We start from the raw sequence: 20266 nt of genomic DNA on the forward strand, positions 1-20266 counted from the left end.
TCCAGTCTCTGTGAGTTCTTATAAATTTGGACTTGATTCTCTTTAATTTCTTCCTTCATTTCCTTTAATTGTTTCTTAATTTCTTCCTGGCCCTGTATGAGTTGCTGAAGCATTTGTTGCAAATCCATCTCTGTACTCTTAGGTTGCATCAGTTCTGTAATCTTTGACTGTGTAGCAGGACTGGATGTTGCAGATGTCGGTGCAGAGGTAGCAAAGCCAGGTTTTCCAGGTGGTGGTCTTTTTGGAGACATAGTTTATAAAACAGAGAGATCAGTCAGTGTAGGGACTGGACAGCTGGAGAAGTAGAGCAGGCAGATGAGTCCAGGAGGCAGAAGATCCAAACAGATGGGAGTTTCTTTAGTCAGTCTAGCAATAGAGAAAAATTTTCTCTCCAGAGGGTTCAAGAAATAGCAATCCACAAGAGATTCTTCTGGGTGACACGGAGACAAAGACCGGAAGCCTGAATTTTAAAGGTGGAGTCAGGTTTCACAGTTCATGAAGACAACGGAAGTGTGTCATCTTGCCCTGCCAGCTTTGGGCTCAGAGGCATAACAAAATTTTAAAAGTTCAGAAAATTCTCAGTTCACCCATAAATTCTGGAACTAAATCTGATGAAAGTCACTTTTATAGGGGTGAGGCATCATTAGTTGGCTCTCCCCCCTCCTCCTTCCCCTGGGGGTGGAAGCAAAATCTTCTCAAGCCGCTTGTCCAAGGGGGGGGGAAATCCCCCTCCCTCTAGCCGCACCTCCAGCAAGAATCCGAAAGTTTAACTTTTAAAATCGCTGAAAAGTCCATCAGTTCAAAAGAAAGGGAATGAAGAAAGGAAGCCTCTCACCATACCGCCGCTGCTTCCTTCAATAGTGTGCTGTCCGATCGGCATGGAGCGAGACGCAGGCGCGCCCTCCGAGACTGCTCCCCGGTGCCTAGAGCGAAGCGGAGAAGCCCCCACCAGCCGCCGCCGATGCCAGGGCCCTCCGCGAGCCGCTCCCTCGGCAGGACGCCTCTCCGCGGCGTCCTGTGCCCCCCCAGAAGCGGGGGAAGCCCACCGGGAGAGCGGGAGCGGGCAAAGGACTTGCCCGTCGCCGTAGCTGCCGGAACCGGAAGCTTCTTGATTTGTTGTTGTTGTTATACTTCCATTTTCCTTACAGTCAGAGGGTGGATTGGAGTGATAGAAAATTTAATAAATAAGATAATCCTTCCCTTCTCCAAATCCTTATGGCAGATAATATGGTCTTGGATGCTGAAATCATACTAATGGAGTTCAGGAGGAAGATGATGCACTTTTTTTTCTGATATCCTCTCCTAGACACCAACCAACGATCTACTCTTGAATATTAAGAAATCTCTGAAATAACAGGATGACACAAGGAACTGAAGCAGAGATGGTAAAAATTGAATTCCTTCCATCCTGAAGGAATTTCTGTTGATTTGTAGGTAATTTTAGAGGTTTAAAAATGGAAAGGAGAGCAAAATTTCAAGGAAATTTGATATTTCTATATGCTTTCTTTAAAAATAGGATAAAATGCGAGAGTTGTTAGATAGAAATGTTAGCATTTCTATCACACCTTTTTCTGAGTTTATAAAGTGGCAGAAATCACCGTAATGTTGTACTGAGAGAAAATGCTATAACATACTTAAAATGCTCAGAAGAATTATTTGTATTGCTATCCAACCTTTACTCTAAAACTATGTGCTAGTTAGAATTTTGTGTGGGGGTATTTTACAGTATTGGATCATAATACTGTTTTCGGTATACAAAGGGAAACTTGTGCAATTTAGCTGCATATCATCTTGCACATGATGTTGAAATTTTCAGAAAAAAAGAAGAGACCAAAGTCCAGATTGAAAACTTGTTTTCTTTCAGTGAATTTTTATTTATGAGGACTGTTTCTGTCATCTCTCAACTCAGTGAGGTAGGCAGAACATCAACATTAATAAATTAATGTTGCTGTTCTGCTTACTTCATTGAGTAAGTCCAAATGTATGCCAAGTTCCCCATTTTATTTTATTTTTATGGGAAAAAGAAAAAAAACCAAATGCAAAATTTCAGGAAATTCTACATTTGCAGGTCTTCCTGTGAAGACTGCAGCCCAGTTCAGTATTGTACTTTTCCTCTTTTTTCTCCTCCTGTATTATGAATTTGCCTTCTGAATCTTTTTACAATTACAATAGCAGAGTTGGAAGGGACCTTGGAGGTCTTCTAGTGCAACTCCCTGTCTAGGCAGGAAACCCTACACCACCTCAGACAAATGGCTATCCAACATCTTCTTAAAGACTTCCAGTGTTGGGGCATTCACAACTTCTGGAGGCAAGTTGTTTCACTGATTAATTGTTCTAACTGTCAGCAAATTTCTCCTCAGTTCTAAATTGCTTCTCTCCTTGATTAGTTTCCACCCATTGCTTCTTTGCTTCTTGTTCTACCCTCAAGTGCTTTGGACAATAGTTTGACTCCTTCTTTGTGGCAACCCCTGAGATATTGGAACACTGCTATTATGTCTCTCCTAGTCCTTCTTTTCATTAAACTAGGTATACCCAGTTCCTGCAACCATTCTTCGTATGTTTTGGCCTTCAGTCCCCTAATCATCTCTGTTGTTCTTTTCTGTACTCTTTCTAGAATCTCCACACCTTTTTTACATCGTGGCGACCAAAACTGAATGCAGTATTCCAAGTGTGGCCTTACCAAGGCATTATGAAGTGGTATTAACACTTCACGTGATCTTGATTCTATCCCTCTGTTTATGCAGCCTAGAACCGTGTTAGCTTTTTTGGCAGCTGCTGCACACTTCTGGCTCATATTTAAATGGTTGTCCACTAGGATTCCAAGATCCCACTCACAGTTACTACCATAGAGCAAGGTACCACCTATACTGTATCTGTGCATTTTGTTTTTCTTGCCTAAAAGTAGAACCTTCCTCTGGCCCACTAATTTTGTCACTTTGTCAAAGAATGCAATAAGATTAGTCTGGCATGATCTGTTTTTGACAAACTCATGTTGGCTTTTGCCTACCATGTTTTCCCGAAAATAAAACATGCCCTGCTAATAAGCCCCATTGGGCTTTTCAGATCATGCACCATAATAAGCACTCCCCCCAAAATAAGCCCACCCCCAACTATTTGAGCGCATGCACAACTGGACCCCGCCATTACCACTGTACCACCTACCGGTACAGCTTGTGGAGCAAAAAGATAGTTCCTTGGTCCTGTCTCCACATTCGATGGTTTCAGTGGTTCCTGCTTCCCTATCAGAAGACCAACAGCAGCTGTTTATCTGTCCAGATATGTCTGGACAGGTATGTGACTGTCCCCGGCTCTGGCTCAGGGAATCCTATTCCGGGAGCCTCATTGCATGACTCTCACAACAGATGCCAGTCTCCTGGGATGGGGCGCCCATCTTCATACTCACGTTGCCCAGGGGCTATAGTTCTAAGCGGACCTAAACCACAACATAAACTGGTTGGAGCTGCAGACTGTCCACCTTGCGCTGCTTCACTTTCAAAACACTGTGACAAATGCACATGTACTGGTCCTCATGGACAACACCACGACAAAAGTGCATATCAATCGGCAGGGAGGGACAAGATCCAAGTCCCCGATGTAGTTGGCCTACCAATTGGGTCTGTGGGTGGAAACTCACCTTCTGTCCTTCCGTGCAGAACACATTTCGGGGGTGGACAACACACAAGCAGGTCTGGCTCAGCCTCACTCAGCTCGACCCTGCAGAATAGCGCCTCCATCACTGCATCTTCAGGGAGCTGATCGGCAGGTATGGAATTCCAATCCTAGACCTCTTCGCCAAGCAGTTCAACAACCAGCTGCCGAGATATTTCATGTGTTACGTGACACCAGGGTCTGAGGGAGTAGACACCCTGTGGTGCAGATGGCCCCAAGGTCTCCTGTATGCTTTCCCTCTATTCCCGCTGATCCAAAGAGTAATACAAAAAATGTTAGCAGAGGAAGCAGAACTGATTCTCATAGCCCTGTATTGGGCCTGCAGGCCCTGGTTTGCAGACTTAGTGAACCTTTCCGTGGCCCTACTGTGGTGGCTCCCCCAGATCAGCTCTCTTCTCCAAGGGTCGATATGCCATCCTGACCTTTCTTGGCTGCGCCTAACTGCCTGGCGATTGAACGGGCTGCCCTGACTGCAGTCTCTCTCTGATAAGGTCATCCAGACTATTCAGGTGGACAGGCACTCTTCTACTAACCGGATTTACAATGCCACATGGGCTTGTTTCTCTAATTGGTGTCAGACTAGGGCAGGGGTCGGCAAACTTAAACATTCAAAGAGCCATTTGGACCCATTTCCCACAGAAAAGAAAACACCGGGAGCCACAAAGGTCCTAACCGGAAGCCCCCTGTTCAGTTCTGGAGCTGACCAGAAGTTCAGTTCCCCCACCATAGAGTCTCCTCCTAGCGCGACATACTTTTTCCTCTACCTGTCATAACCGAAAGCCCTATCAATTCTGGAAACAATTGGAAAACCCTCCTCTTGCCATAGAGTCTTCTCCTGGCACACTGTGCTTCTCTCCCCCCCCCCCCCAGCCAGAAGCTCCTCTCAAAATTGTGGCACCAACCAGTGACGAAGTCGCAGCAGGGAGGAAAGAGTCACATGTGGCTCCAGAGCTGCAGTTTGCTGACCCCTGGACTAGGGGCATTGACCCTATACAGGCTTCCATCCTTAAGATCCTCGAGTTTCTGCAGGACAAAGATCTCGCCCCTAACACCCTCCAATGACAAGTGGCAGCCCTTTAATCAGTTCTGGTCCTCCGATCATCCAAATCTTTTTCTCAACACCCACTCAGATGCCGTTTCCTCAAGAGCACGTCCAATCTCAAGCCTCTTATGATCCACTGATTTCCATCTTGGGACATTGCTAAGGTGCTGGACTTTCTCATGCAGGATCCTTTTGAACCTTTACGTTCTATCCCCTTACACAATCTAACATTGAAGGTGCTTTTTCTTGTAGCAATCACCTCAGCAAGAGGGATCTGGGAGCTGGCAGCCCTGTCTGTCAGGCAGGACTTATGCATATTCCATCCTGACAGAGTTGTTCTCTGCCTCGATCCTGCATTCGTTCCAAAGATAAATTTGGTCTTTCATAGGACACAAGAACTAGTCTTTCCAAATTTCTGCTCTAATCCATCTCACAGATTGGAACATAAATGGCACTCTCTCGACGTTCGCCGAGCCCTCCGAGTATACATCAAGAGGACGGCAGACTTTCGTTGCTCGGAGGCCTTATTTGTCAGGTCCCAACCTGGTAGTAAGAGGGGATCCAAGGCCTCCTCTTCAGACATATGGCGGTGGATCAAATCTGCCATCTCTAGAGCTTATGCTGCACAGTCACTGCCTATCCCTCCACACGTCACTGCGCACTCGACTCGAAGTGTGGCTACATCAGCCGCCTAATCTTCCCAGGCCTCGGTGGAGGAAATATGTAGGGTGGCCATGTGAACTACACCATCTTCATTTATCCACCACTATAGACTTGACAAGTACGGGTCAGCAGAAGCTGCATTCGGAAGAAGGATGTTGCAGCAGGTCCTATCCACACATAGAGACTAGGTCCTCACATGAGGCCCACCCAGAGAGACAGGACTAGCTTTGGTATGTCCCATGCCTGGATGATGTCTCCACCAACTTGGAGAATGGGTGTTGGTTCTTACCTGATACACCCGTTCTTTGAATGGTAGAGACATCATCCAGCCCCACCCTTTCTGACATGATCGGACTATAGTCATTAGGTCTACAAGGAGAGATAACAACCTTTTTCTTGAGCTTCAAGGCACAGCAGTCTACAGTCCACCTTCGTCAAAATCTGAGAGCAGCTACAACAGGAGGTGTGAGATCACAACTTGTAGTCTCGTCCTATTGGACGAGAGTTAGACAGAGTTAACCCATGCCTGGATGATATTTCCACCATTCAGAGAAGAGGCGTATCAGGTAAAAACCAACGCCCATTTACTAAATTTAATTTCCTTGTGATATTCATTGTTTTGGAGTTGTTAATGTTTAACTCTTCTATGTTTTGACACTATGAGTTGATTTACAGATAATTCTTGATCTACAATCACAATTGATCCTGGGATCTTGGTCGTTGAGTGAAGTGGTTGTTAACTAAGATTCATGCGACCACTTCAGTCAGTGACTGTCTTCCCAGCGCTCTCATTTGTTGTAGTTAAGTGGCACTAAGTAGAATGAGCAGGTACTTCAACAGGAGGTAGGTCCTGGGAGGCCTGGGCCCCACTGGTGCATGTAAACTTGCTGTGGGCTGGGAGGCCTCAACGGGTTCCAGGGGTTACCAGTGGGTACGAAACCGTGAATCTTACAGGCCATGGCCTGCTCCTCAGTCAGCTCCAGAGCCCAGCAGCACCCAATTGACCTCTCTATTTTTCTGCAGCTTCTGACAGATGTGCCTAGCCAATGCATGGCTCAACTTTCTTACAGAGGCAGCCTCATGCCATTCTTCAAGCAGATCCTATTCTCACAAGTTTTTGGAGGGCTTCATTTTTAAGGAGGGTCTATTTTAAGGAAGCTCCATTTTAAGAAAAACAGCCAGAGCTAGAGAAAATGAAACAGTATCATCTGAATAAAGAAATAGAGTAATATGCCTGTTTCCTAGTTTTGGGAGCTAGTGGGCTATATTATTCAAATAACAAATCAGGGGTTTAGTATAATAATAATAGGTAGAAAAATTCAGCCTCGCCTAGTGCCCTAGGATTTGAGTTATTTGTAAAGTAGCCTTAAAATAGACTTTCAAGTGACAGTTGTCAAGGAACCTGTATGATAATTAATTTCTATATACAGTAGAATTCTTAAGCATTAACTTAAAAATCAAATTAATTGCAAATTTATAATCTACACAATTTTCATATAAGGCTTGAACCTTAAGTGCTGCAAAATAAAAGTATGGCTTAAAAGACAGTAGCTCACACTAAAGTAAGACTGCTTTGGAGATTACCTTATGGGATAGAATTTTCCAGTGATAGCATCTAGTTTTAATACATTTTTTAAGCTCACATCTTGGTGGATTTTTATTTACTGACCAGGAATAGGATAGAATTGCCAGAAACAAAGTCTGCCGCTACTGAATAATATATTTAGAGAGTCCTTTCCCCATTTAGATTTTATATCAAATCTAGCTTTGAGGCGAGTTAGGGAAGCTGTTCTGATGTGCCCTCTGCCTTGATGGCTGTATTAAGCTATACTTGGTATGTGTCCAACTTACTTATTAGTTAGTAAATTGTTTTTTCGTATGCAATATTATGTGTGTACAGTGCAGCATTTTTTTGTTTTATTAAAGTTTATTATAAAATACAAATGATAACAAAGATCATAAAGGAACAGGAGAAAGTGGTCCAAGATAAAGAGGAAAGAAAAAGCAGTGACTTTCAATTTTTTCAGTGCGGTAGAATATATAACACAGTTACAACCTCAAGTTTTGCTTTACATATTTAGTAAGTAATAGCTTTTTAGAGTTAATCTAATCATCGAAACCTAAAAGCAAAGTTTCATTTTTTTCTGTTTGGAGCATAAAATTCAGAAGCAGTTTCCAAGAGGAAATTTTTCCATCTCTGCCAATTCCATAACTTTTTCCATCCATTCTTCCATTATGGAAATTGACATGTGTTTCAATTTCCATTTTTGTGCATATAGGATTCTCATTTAGCATATAATAAAATTATGAATTTGCTATCAAGTTCTTTAACCAATATCCTCAAAAGAAAAATTTCTGCTTTCAACTTTGTATTTGCTGTAAGACTCTTCGGAATCAAAACAAAGAATCTGGCTTCAGTATTTCTTTGCTTTATCACAGCTTCACCAGTGATGATAGAAAGTACCTTCTTCACAGTTACATTTCCAACAGATATTTGAAACACCTTTATACATCTTTGACGATGTTTTGGGTGTTAGATGTCAGATTTACAGAGTAGCATTCTTAATTGTCCTTGTCATACAAATTACATAATATGCAATATGTGTATGTTAGGGGCAGAGTTAGCCTATCATAGTTAATGACTAAAATGTATTTGAATATTAGTAGCTCGGGTTGGATAGTTCGTTTGCAAAGGTTTCGTCACCATTCAAGGTGACATCATCAGTGTGCTTTGAATTATGCTCGTCTGTCCGAACAGGCCAGTGTTCTGACAGATGAGCATAATTCAAAGCACATTGACATTGTCTCTTTGAATGGTGATAAAACATTTGCAACCAAATTGCTAAGCTCGGAGGTCAAACCAACAGCCCATAGATAATGGCACAATGCATAAAGGATTAACATACAAGTTGAGAGTTCTACTTCTGCTACGGTGAATTCTACATCATTCGTCCATTCATTTATTTGTATCTCGCTGTTATTATTTTTACAAATAAGCCAAGGAGGCAGACTTATCTAACACTCCTTCCTCCTCCAATTTTTCCCACAACAACAACCCTGTGAGGTGACTTGAGCTGAGAGAGAATGACTAGCTCAAAGTCACCCAGCCAACTTTCATGGCTCAGGTGAGTCTTGTACTCGTTGCTGTGGACAGTAAAAGAAGAAAAGCCCAGTTGCATTTAGTATTGTTCCTCTTTCAATGGCCTACATGTTTTACTATTGGTATTCGAATTGCATGGTACAATATCTGACATATGTTCTTGTGAATGGGACTGTTGTGATTTAAATGGCAGAGCCAGCAGGTTTGGGCTTGTTATCCAGAGTATTATGCAGTAGATGTTATACTTTTAAAATTATGCTGTGAGATTATAACTTCATTTTAAAATACTAAGATTGTGTGTGTACAGGTGAAACTCGAAAAATTAGAATATCGTGCAAAAGTTCATTTATTTCAGAAATGCAACTTAAAAGGTGAAACTAATATATGAGATAGACTCATTACATGTAAAGCAAGATAGTTCAAGCCATGATTTGTCATAATTGTGATGATTATGGCTTACAGCTCATGAAAGCCCCAAATCCACAATCTCAGAAAATTAGAATATTACATGCAATCAATAAAACAAGGATTGCACATAGAACAATATCGGACCTCTGAAAAGTATAAGCATGCATATGTACTCCGTACTTGGTTTGAGCCCCTTTTGCAGCAATTACTGCCTCAATGCAGCGTGGCATGGAAACTATTAGCCTGTGGCACTGCTGAGGTGTTATGGAAGACCAGGATGCTTCAATAGCGGCCTTCAGCTCTTCTGCATTGTTCGGTCTCATGCCTCTCATCTTTCTCTTGGCAATGCTCCATAGATTCTCTATGAGGTTCAGGTCAGGCAAGTTTGCTGGCCAATCAAGCACAGTAATCCCACGGTCATTGAACCAGGTTTGGTGCTTTTGGCAGTGTCAAGGCAGGTGCCAAGTCCTGCTGGAAAATGAAGTCAGCATCCCCATAAAGCTTGTCTGCAGAAGGAAGCATGAAGTGCTCCAAAATCTCCTGGTAAACGGCTGCATTGATCCTGGATTTAATGAAGCACAGTGGACCAACACCAGCAGATGACATGGCTCCCCAAATCAACACAGACTGTGGAAACTTCACACTGGACTTCAAGCATCTTGCAGTGTGTGCCTCTCCATTCTTCCTCCATATTGTGGGTCCTTGGTTTCCAAATAAGATGCAAAAGTTTCTCTCATCAGAAAAGAGGACTTTGGACCACTGAGCAACAGACCAGGTCCGTTTTTCTTTAGCCCAGGTAAGATGCTTCTAACGTTGTTTGTTGTTCAGGAGTGGCTTGACAAGAGGAATACGACATTTGAAGTCCGTGTCCAGGATCCATCTGTGTGTAGTGGCTCTTGATGCACTGACTCCAGCCTCAGTCCACTCCTTGTGAAAGTCCCCAACACTTTTGAATGGCCTTTTGCTGACAATCCTCTCCAGGCTGCGGTCATCCCTGCAGCTTGTGCACCTTTTTCTTCCACACTTTTCCCTTCCACATAACTTTCTATTAATGTGCTTTGATACAGCACTTTGGGAACATCCAACTTCTTTTGCAATTGCCTTTTGAGGCTTTCCCTCCTTATGGAGGGTGTCAATGGTGGTTTTCTGCACAACTGTCAGGTCAGCAGTCTTTCCCATGAGTGTGATTCCTACTGAACCAGACTGAGAGACTATTTAAAGGCTCAGGAACCCTTTGCAGGTGTTATGGCTTAATTAGCTGATTAGAGTGGGACACTTTGAGCCTAGAATATTTATTTATTTATTTATTTATTTACAAGATTTATAGACCGCCCCCTCTCCCCGAAGGGACTCGGGGCGGTGTACAGGTGTCTCATTAAAAACAAATACAAAAGATAAATACCCTATACCCTTAAAAGCGAATTAAACCTGTTCCGACTGGCTGGTCTGGCATAATTTATAACGTCTACCTTCTGGCATACACAGTCTTACTGGTTTTTAGAGGGATATTTTTTAAATTTAACCTGATATGACATTGGGATTTTAAATTTTGTACATTTCGATTTATTTATTTAGCTGTACAGTTTGGCATATTTTACCCTCCTCTCATATATGTATTTATGTAGTTATTACTATGTTTTAATTTGTTGTATTTTTGATACGGACTGTACACCGCCCCGAGTCCCTTTCGGGAGAGGGGGCGGTATATAAACGCTAATAAATAATAATAATAATAATAATAATAATAATAATAATAATAATAATAATAATAATAATAATAATAATAATAATAATAATAATAATAATAATAATAATAATAATAATAATAATAATAATAATAATAATAATAATAATAATAATAATAATAATAATAATAATAATAATAATAATAATAATAATAATAATAATAATAATAATAATAATAATAATAATAATAATAATAATAATAATAATAATAATAATAATAATAATAATAATAATAATAATAATAATAATAATAACAACAACAATAATAATAATAATAAACCTAAACACAGCTGTACAGAATAATAAAAGTTAAAACCAACTAAAAAGCGTACCCCTAAAAATTTAAAAATGCAGACCTGAGGGACTAAAATTGGGACTAGGCCAGGCCGGCTAAATTGAACAGGTGCAGCTTTTCACAATATTCTAATTTTCTGAGATTGTGGATTTGGGGTTTTCGTGAGCTGTAAGCCATAATCATCACAATTATGACAAATCATGGCTTGAACTATCTTGCTTTGCATGTAGTGAGTCTTATCTCATATATTAGTTTCACCTTTTAAGTTGCATTATTGAAATAAATGAACTTTTGCACAATATTCTAATTTTTCGAGTTTCACCTGTAGATGTTTGTGTAGCAAATACAATTTTGCAGGTCAAGTTGCCTGTAATGATGTTTTGGATTTCAGTACCTATCTGCCTCAATCAACAGGACAATGGCAGGAAGTTGATGGACAGAACGTCTTAAGGGCATCAAGCAGCTTATAAATGTTGTACTTAAAGCTTTCTCAGTGATTATCAAGGGAAATTTTCTTAAGCTGAAAAGGAAAACACATTTCTGTTTTTCTTCTCTGAACAAGTGATCATGGTCATATCTGTCAAGTCTAAGGAGGTTGGTGATCAGCAAACTTACGTTATGAAGCATGTGAGCCACCCTGGCTTGTTTTAAGATGGTGAGCACACAAATCAATCAGTCAATCAAATATGTACATACTTAGATACAGTACATACATGGGGCAGTTGCATTAATGGAAATAAAAAATACATCACATGTTGGAGCTTTTCTTTTAGTATTAATTTTTTAAAATCTCAATAAAACAAACCTAGGTGGCGCAAAGGGGCATGGTCTTTTCTGTTACCTATAACTAAGATGACATTTGCAAACTATTTCAGAATTATTATCCTCTATCTAAGTATTATTTAGTTTTAGCTGGTAAATATTGCTATTTTTAAAAAATGATTTGTAACTATAGAAGCTCTTTTCTGAGCAGTTTATAAATATTTAAACTAAATAATTCTTTTCAGTAATTATTTTCAGTGGCTTCTTGTAGCTTCAGTAACCCATGACTATATAACTACTGCTTTTATGCTGGTCAATATATAGCAATTAGAATGAATTATGCAACTTAATTTATAGAAAGAGATTTAAATTTGCTTCCTGCAATTTTTTATGCTACTTAAAACTCAATAGCTGAAGTTTTTTTTCTGACAAAAAGATTTGGTTTGTCTGTTTGTTTGTCCATCTTCATGAAAACAGCTCCCTGATCACTAAATCTTTGTCCCCCATATTTTTGGAAGATCAGCATTAATTCACATGAGAAATAGCAATTAACAAGGTCTGTACTCACATATCAGGTCAGGTCTGATACACATTCTAATAACATTGATATATATATATCCATGGTTCCATTCATTTCTCTTTGTGTAATGTTTTCATCTTTTTATTGTCCTCTTTTTCTTTTTATCTCTGAAAAGAAGAGAATATTTTGCTTGGTCTTTAATGTTTATGTTATTTTATCAATATTTATAGATTTCCATATATAATTATGAGGATGCCTTTCATTAAGGACAGTGTTAGGATTACATTTTAATAATAGCCTAAGCAGTAAAATATGTTCCTTGAAAAATCCACGAAGTAACAGGAAATAAAACTAATCCGGATTGCCATCTGAAAAAAACATGGAATTCTGTTTTAGGCCTCCAAGACTAGGGAAGCAAGGACAGTACCATCTAGGACTTTTGATTTTTTTCCAATAAGAAAATGAGCTTTCAAGGCTGTGATAAGCCACAGAGCAGATATTTGTTCTGGCATAAAGTATATCTCTTTTCAGGCAGTTGGAGAACTGCTAAGTGTATGTTGGCAGTTCCTTGCTCCTGATAAGTGCAAAGCCTCAAGTAAATTGAAAGTTTATGCTCTTATCAGAATATTTGAAAAAAATATTGTGTTTATTGCATATGCCTTGTACTTTTTAAGTGTGCTTATATAGTACTGTAATGGGAAATGATAGCTTAAGTGACCTTAAATGTAAACAATTCTCTTATTCACCATCCATTTCTTCAAATCAAAGTTGTTAAATATATTTGTTTTGCAATACTTAAAGCTTATTTGGAAATAAAAGCTCAGTTGGGAAAAAAAATCAGAGCACTGGTCCAGAAATTTTTATAATGGGCTAGTGGAATAAATTATATGCAGATTTTTCAATATATCTCAGATCTTTCCTGCAATGAAAAACCTTACATAGTCAAAATGTATATCAACTGAGAAAGTTCTGTTTGTTTAGCTAATTGAAAAGAGAATTCTCAAATGATAACCCTATCATTTACTAAGTCATGATACTGATTAATTCTTTGTTCCCTATAGTGCTGATCTCTTATGTTATGACACCTTAGGCTATGGGGTGTGTTGAGATCACTATGTATTTTGGGAGCTACATAGGACACTCATTAAATATCTGTTACGGTGAAAGACCGAAATCTGGTGAATGTCGACATTCACCGGTGAAAGACCGAATATTTCATTACATTGTTTTACATTCGGACCTTCACCGGTGAATGTCGACATTCACATAGTCGCTTGGTGTATGTCCGAAAATACCCTTATCCTCTCGACACCCTTACCCTAATCCCCTTACCCTAATACCTCGGCTCCTCGCTTCCTTTTAAGCGTCTTCTATTCGCGGAGTGTTTTTTTTTTAAACCTGCGATCCTTAAGAAGACGCTTAAAAGGAAGCGAGGAGCCGAGGTATTAGGGTAAGGGTGTCGAGAGGATAAGGGTAATCCTCTCGACACCCTTACCCTAATCCCCTTACCCTAATACCTCGGCTCCTCGCTTCCTTTTAAGCGTCTTCTTAAGGATCGCAGGTTTAAAAAAAAAACACTCCGCGAATAGAATACATACACCAAGCGACTATGTGAATGTCGACATTCACCGGTGAAGGTCCGAATGTAAAACAATGTAATGAAATATTCGGTCTTTCACCGGTGAATGTCGACATTCACCAGATTTCGGTCTTTCACCGTAACATATCTATTCCTACACCATTCATCTTTACATTTCCTCACTCAAATCCAATTCTCATTTCCATATAATGAAATGAAAAAAGACTCCCAATTTTATAAAGGTAAAAAAAAACCCTAAACAACTGACTTCTACAGAACACCTGCCTATAAAGATAAAGGTAAAGATTTCCCTCGCACATATGTGCTAGTTGTTCCCAACTCTAGGGAGCAGTGCTCATGTCCGTTTCAAAGCCAAAGAGTCAGTGCTGTCCGAAGACATCTCCGTGGTCATGTGGCCAACATGACTAAACGCTGAAGGTGCAAGGAATGCTGTGCCTCAGTGGTTAAGACACTGAGCTTGTCGATCAGAAAGTGCGGTGGTTCGAATCCCAATTTTATAAACAACCATTAATGATATAAAATTAAATATAATGTTTGGGCACCTTCCAACAGGTTCAGTGTGGCTTTTTTTTACTGTAAGTTTTTATCACAGTCCCCCCCAAATTATTAACCTGTTGGATCTACAATTAGCTAGTGAAAGACAGTTACACAGATATTCTGGTACTTCTAATCATCTTTTAAGAATCCTATTTCTTAGTTTCTATTAGCATATGTTCACATGTTTCTATAGCAATTTGTAACAAGTAATTTCTGCATCTTATATCCTTATCTCCACTTTTCAATCATTTTCTGGTGAAATTAATGGAAGATGTTATACTTACAGGTTTCTTAAGGAAATTTTTGACACTACCAAATGATCTGTCCCAAATTTGGAATTTTTCATCCTCTCATAACTTTCACAATTCTCTAAAAAAATTTTTTTCATCAACAATAATATTTTAGGTTGATTTCTTTGTAGTCTATATGCATGAATGAGTATGCTGAAGCAAATACCCGAGCTGAATTTAATTAGTAACCATTCTAAATCATTAAGTTTCTTGATGGAACCATTTTTTTCAGACTTTTATCTCACTCATCCCCTCTATTAATATCAGATGAGCAACACTCCCTCTCTCAATTTCATTCTGATTAATTAATTCTGATTAGTCTATTAATTAATTTAGATATAGATGTATTTCTTTACATGGATAAAATGTACGAGCTATTTGTATGGTTTTTTTTTTACTGGCATCCTTATAAAAGAATTGTCAGAAATCACATTGAGCTTGCATATAATAAATTATTTCCTGCTCATATTAGAAGTACACTCTCTTCTTTCTTATTTTGTTCTTGGGTGTTACCATATACCAGCAAAGAGACTATTTCTGACATATCTATAATATGGGTTACCAACCTCCGGGCTGAAGACCAGTACCACACTTTGTGCACTTGCCACATAAGTGGTGGGCAAATGCACAAAGTTTATTTGCACACGTGCGGGATTAAGTTGCACACACAAAACCACCATTTCCCTTCTGCTACTGCTACTGCTGGTCCATGGAACCAGAAAGGTTGGGGATTGATGATTATGATTACATTTTTATCTGTAAAAGTCTAATATCTTCTTCATTGAGAAATATAAATGCAAAAACAACTAATATTTTATTCAAAACATTGGCCAATGGTTATGCCAGTTCATCAAAATATCGAATACATATAACTTTATTTTTAATAGCTTTATTTGAACAAGAATAATGTTCAGATTCTGATATTTTTGTCTTTTAGGCGCTGGTGATCAGAGCCTTTTCAGTTCTCTGTATCCAACACTTTCTCAGCAGCTCCCAAAAGAGCCCATGGAATGGAGACGGTAATACATTTTTTTTCTTCATTGTTCATATATTTACCGTATGTACCACCAATGTAGATTAATTTACTGTACAAATAGAGTCTATTCAAACATACAATCAAAACATCAAGCAATAATTTTCTTTATGAAATAACAGTTAAATGTTCTTTAATCTCTTGACGCTAGTTGAGATAAGACCAAAGCTAAGGAGGAATTGACATGGCAATATAACTTACTTATACGCTTCTTTGTTGTGTTTAAAATAGATAAGTAGAACTGAAATGAACTCTAGCTTCAATTCAGTAAATCTTCAGATATTATATCATAAACAAAAAATGTTATATGTTAAAATAATTAAATGAAAAAGTGTAATTGAAATAAAGCATGGCTATTTCAATGCATGTTTCTATGTTTTGGAAAAAACATTTGAGAATAATAAACAACCAGTAGAGCGTTTTCTCTTTCATTACATACTTATGTAAATTTTTAAGTTTTTTATAACATAAAATTATATGAAATTTTGTAAATTTGCATGACACTTCATATAAATTATTAAATCTGCATATCTAAACGTTTCCTTCTTACCTTTTCTATAATATTTATCTGCATGCTGTCTGTTGTTCTTTTAGCTTTGTTTGACATACATGTAGGACAGCGATGGCTAACCTTTTTTGGCTCACGTGCCACAAGTGGGGGGAGCGCGGGGGGGTTCGTGTGCGGGCGTACCGCACCCATAATGCAACGCCCGATCCCCCAGTGCGCATGCGTGCACAACGCGCCCCCCATTTTTACATGCTTTTTTCGCCCTCCCCAGGCTCCAGAGGCTTTATAGGAGCCTGGGGAGGGCAAAAAGAGTTTCCCCCGCCCCCCGGAGGCCCTCCGGAGGCTTCAGGGACCATCCGGAGGCTTCCCTGAAGCCTTCGGAACGCTTAAAACCACCCTTCGAGCAAACCGGAAGTGACTTCCGGGTTGCTCGGAGGGTCGTTTTAAGCATTCCGAAGGCTTCAGGGACTGTCCGGAGGCTTCCCTGACGCCTTCGGAGTGCTTAAAACCACCCTCCGAGCAAACCGAAAGTGACTTCCGGGTTGCTCGGAGGGTCGTTTTAAGCGTTCCGAAGGCTTCAGGGACCATCTGGAGGCCATAGGTTCGCCATCACTGATGTAGGAGATCAGCAGGCTGAGCTGGAGGGCTGGATTAAATGCATAATCAGTTTGAAGTCATTGTGTAGCCATGCGAGTCCACACATCACCACCACCCCTGGGAATTTCATTGCCCCTTATTTAGCATCAATTTAGCTTGGACCATTAGTTGCTAAGATTCTTGTGATAGGTAGCAAGAATAAACTCTTATTGCTTTGAACGCAACTCCTGTTCCTGTTTATTTGGACCTGACAACGCAGTCAACTAATGTAAGTTTTCTAAATATTATCCAGGTCATATGGACGGGCCCCTAAGATGATCCATCTGGAATCTAATTTTGTACAATTTAAAGAAGAGCTACTACCTAAAGAAGGGAACAAAGCTCTTCTGACATTTCCTTTTCTCCATATTTATTGGACAGAATGTTGTGTAAGTACTCTTATGTGTTCAAAACATAAGTCTTACATATTTTGCTGGTTGAAGATATTGTGTATTTGATTTTGTACCTTGCCATATTTACAGCTGTGTGAAAATGTTCTGCACGCTTTCAGTTTTAAGCTGTATTTACATGTTTAATCAACTTTTCATTCAGAGAAACAACACAAAATTAGTACTTTGATGAAAATTTCTGTAGTCGGATTGAGATGCATAATTTTTATTAATATAACCAAAGTCTTTTTAAGGTTTTGAGTGAGTTTATGTGCTAAAACAAACACAACTTGAATTTTTGAGAATGTTAGGATCGAGAGTAGCCAATCAACAGCGAGCTTTGGCTGACCAATCAAAATGCACAAAGGCTAAAACTATGAGCCAATCAATGTTGTCATACTCTCTGACTATAAATAGGCATGAAAAGCATCGAGAAATTTAATTTAGCTCTGGCTGCGGGCAAGGATGAAGGCCTTTTCTTTCACCAGTACTGAACAGCGGCATCGTATCATTGTGCTTCATGAAGAGAGTTACTCCTGTACAGAAATAGCCAAGAGAGTGAAATGCCATCGCACCACAGTGAGCAGAGTAGTTGAAAAATACCAAATAACTGGTTCAGTTGATGACAAGCTCCGCTCTGAAAGACCAAGAAAGTCGACAAAATGGCAAGATAGGGCTCTGGAACGCATTTTGATGGCTGACAGGAAGCTCACCTCACCTCAGATTACAAGAATTTGGGGTGAAACATGATATAAAAGTGTGCAAAGCACAGTGCATTGCAGACTGCTTGGCAGAGAGCTCAAAGGCTGCAGGGCTCAAAGTAAACCTTTGCTCACAGACGCTCACCACTCTTGTTGACATGCATGGGCCAAGAATTATGCTAAGTGGACCAACGAACAGTGGGCCAAGGTCATCTTCAGTGAGGAGAGCAATTTCTACTTGACTGGGAATCAGTGCAATAAGTATGTCAGAAGATTTCCAGCTGAAGAATTTAGGCCGTACTGCCTGAAGCTATCTGTGAAGCATACATTGCACGTATTGATTTGGGGCTGCATTGCTGCTTCTGGTATTGGCTGGATACAAATTGTGCGGTATGTTGAAGTCATGGAAAAGACCATGCTTCCTTCAGCTCAGCAACTTGTAGGGAAGGACTTTTACTTCCAGGATGGCAACGCTTCTTGTCATCGAGCCAAGTCTGTCCAGCAGTGGATGAAAAATCATGGTCTTCAACTCCTGGATTGGCCAGCTCAGAGCCCGGATTTGAACCCAATTGAGAATTTGTGGGCCAAGATTGGTTACGAAATAAGCAAGAAGCATCTGAAGACCAAGCAGGAGCTGATTGAATCCATTATTGTAGCCTGGCACCACATTATCACCAAAGATCACGTGCAAAGGCTTATATAATCTATGCCAAAGCGATGCCGCCTAGTGATAAGCAATAAGGGCTGACCAATTTCATATTAGTAACCGTGTTTGGTTACCTAAACGGTCCTTTTCAGGGTCACAAACTATAAAAATGTTAACAAAACACTAGCATCCACCTTAGTAATTGCAACATGTATGCCACTGGGTATGCATCAGTTAATCTGTTTTCATAGTCATTGTAAGCATGCAAGAAAATTCACAATCCCCATCCAAACAGCACCAAATTGCAAAAAGCTTATGCTTTTCACTTAAAAACCACCAGTATTTATTTAAATATAACAATATTTTCATAGCAGTTAGCATAAAATATCATAAAACCAATAGCCTATCCAAAAAATGTCATAAACCGTAAAGCGTGCAGGACTTTTTCACACATTGTATATTGTAAAATAAAACATTAAATAGAGAGACAATGGAAACCTGCAGCTATAAAGAAGCACCTAGCGCAGGTAGTCCTCAACTTATGACCACAATTGAGCCCAAAAGTCATGTTCCTAAGTGAGCTAAAGTTATTAAGTGAGTTTTGTCCCATTTTATTACTTTTCTTACCACATTTGTTAAGTGAATCACTGCAGTTATTAAATTAGGAACATCATTGTTAAGTGAATCTGGTTTCCCCATTGACATAGCTTGTCAGAAGGTTGCAAAAAGTGATCACATGCTCCTGGGACACTGCAACTATCATAAATGTGAGTCAAGCATCCGAATGGAAATCATGTGATCATGGGATGCTCCTATGGTTGTTAGTGTGAAAAATGGTCATAAGTCACTTTTTTCAGCACCATTGTAACTTTGAACAGACACTGAGTGAACTGTTGTAAGTCGAGGACTACTCTACACATGTAGGACAGGCAATTAAAAACAAATGGTTCTTATTTTAATATATTTCTGGTCTGAAAAGATTTTCTTTATGTAAAAAAGATACTGCCCTTTTTCTCATTCAGCTTGATAATTGTGAATATTTTTGCTCCCAGTATTATGGGAGCAAAAGAACACCTGACGGCCGCGACCAGGGGGGCCTTTTACCAGGTTCGCCTGGTACGTCAGTTGCGCCCCTTCCTGGATCGGGATGCTCTGTGCACAATCACTCATGCCCTCGTCCTTTCTCGCCTGGACTACTGCAATGCTCTCTACATGGGGCTGCCCTTGAAGAGCACCCGGAGGCTTCAGCTGGTCCAGAATGCGGCCGCGCGGGTTGTCATGGGGGTACCTAGGTGCTCCCATGTTACACCCCTTTTAGGCGGCCTGCACTGGTTGCCGGTTGTTTTCCGGGTGCGATTCAAGGTATTAATTATGACCTTTAAAGCGCTCCATGGCTTAGGCCCAGGGTACCTGCGAGACCACCTACTGCCACCAGTAGCCTCCCACCGTCCAGTACGATCCCACAGAGTTGGCTTCCTCAGGGTGCCGTCGGCCAGACAGTGTCGGCTGGTGACCCCCAGGGGGAGAGCCTTCTCTGGGAGCGCCTTCCCTCTGGAATGAGGTGCCCCCGGAGCTTCGCATAATCCCTGACCTCCGGTCCTTCCGACGCATCCTAAAAAGTTGGCTTTTCCAGCAAGCCAGCCTGGCTTGTTAATTTTAACTTATTTTAAATGTATTGTCTTTTAAATTCGGTTTGTTTTTTTTGGATATGTATTTAATTT

At 40.0% G+C, this 20266-nt stretch overlaps 1 protein-coding gene across 1 annotated transcript in view; it reads left to right on the forward strand.

The window, feature by feature from the left end:
* Positions 1 to 20266, forward strand: part of TRAPPC10 (trafficking protein particle complex subunit 10) — a 69327-nt gene that overhangs the window by 14181 nt on the left and 34880 nt on the right. Inside the window, exons 2-3 of the mRNA XM_081950890.1 lie at positions 15570 to 15651; positions 17063 to 17198. Coding sequence (XP_081807016.1) covers positions 15570 to 15651; positions 17063 to 17198 — 218 coding nt within the window. The remainder of the gene's footprint in view (positions 1 to 15569; positions 15652 to 17062; positions 17199 to 20266) is intronic.

The sequence above is a fragment of the Natrix helvetica genome (assembly GCF_964273705.1).
Source record: "Natrix helvetica genome assembly, chromosome: 4".
Lineage (NCBI taxonomy): Eukaryota > Metazoa > Chordata > Lepidosauria > Squamata > Natricidae > Natrix > Natrix helvetica.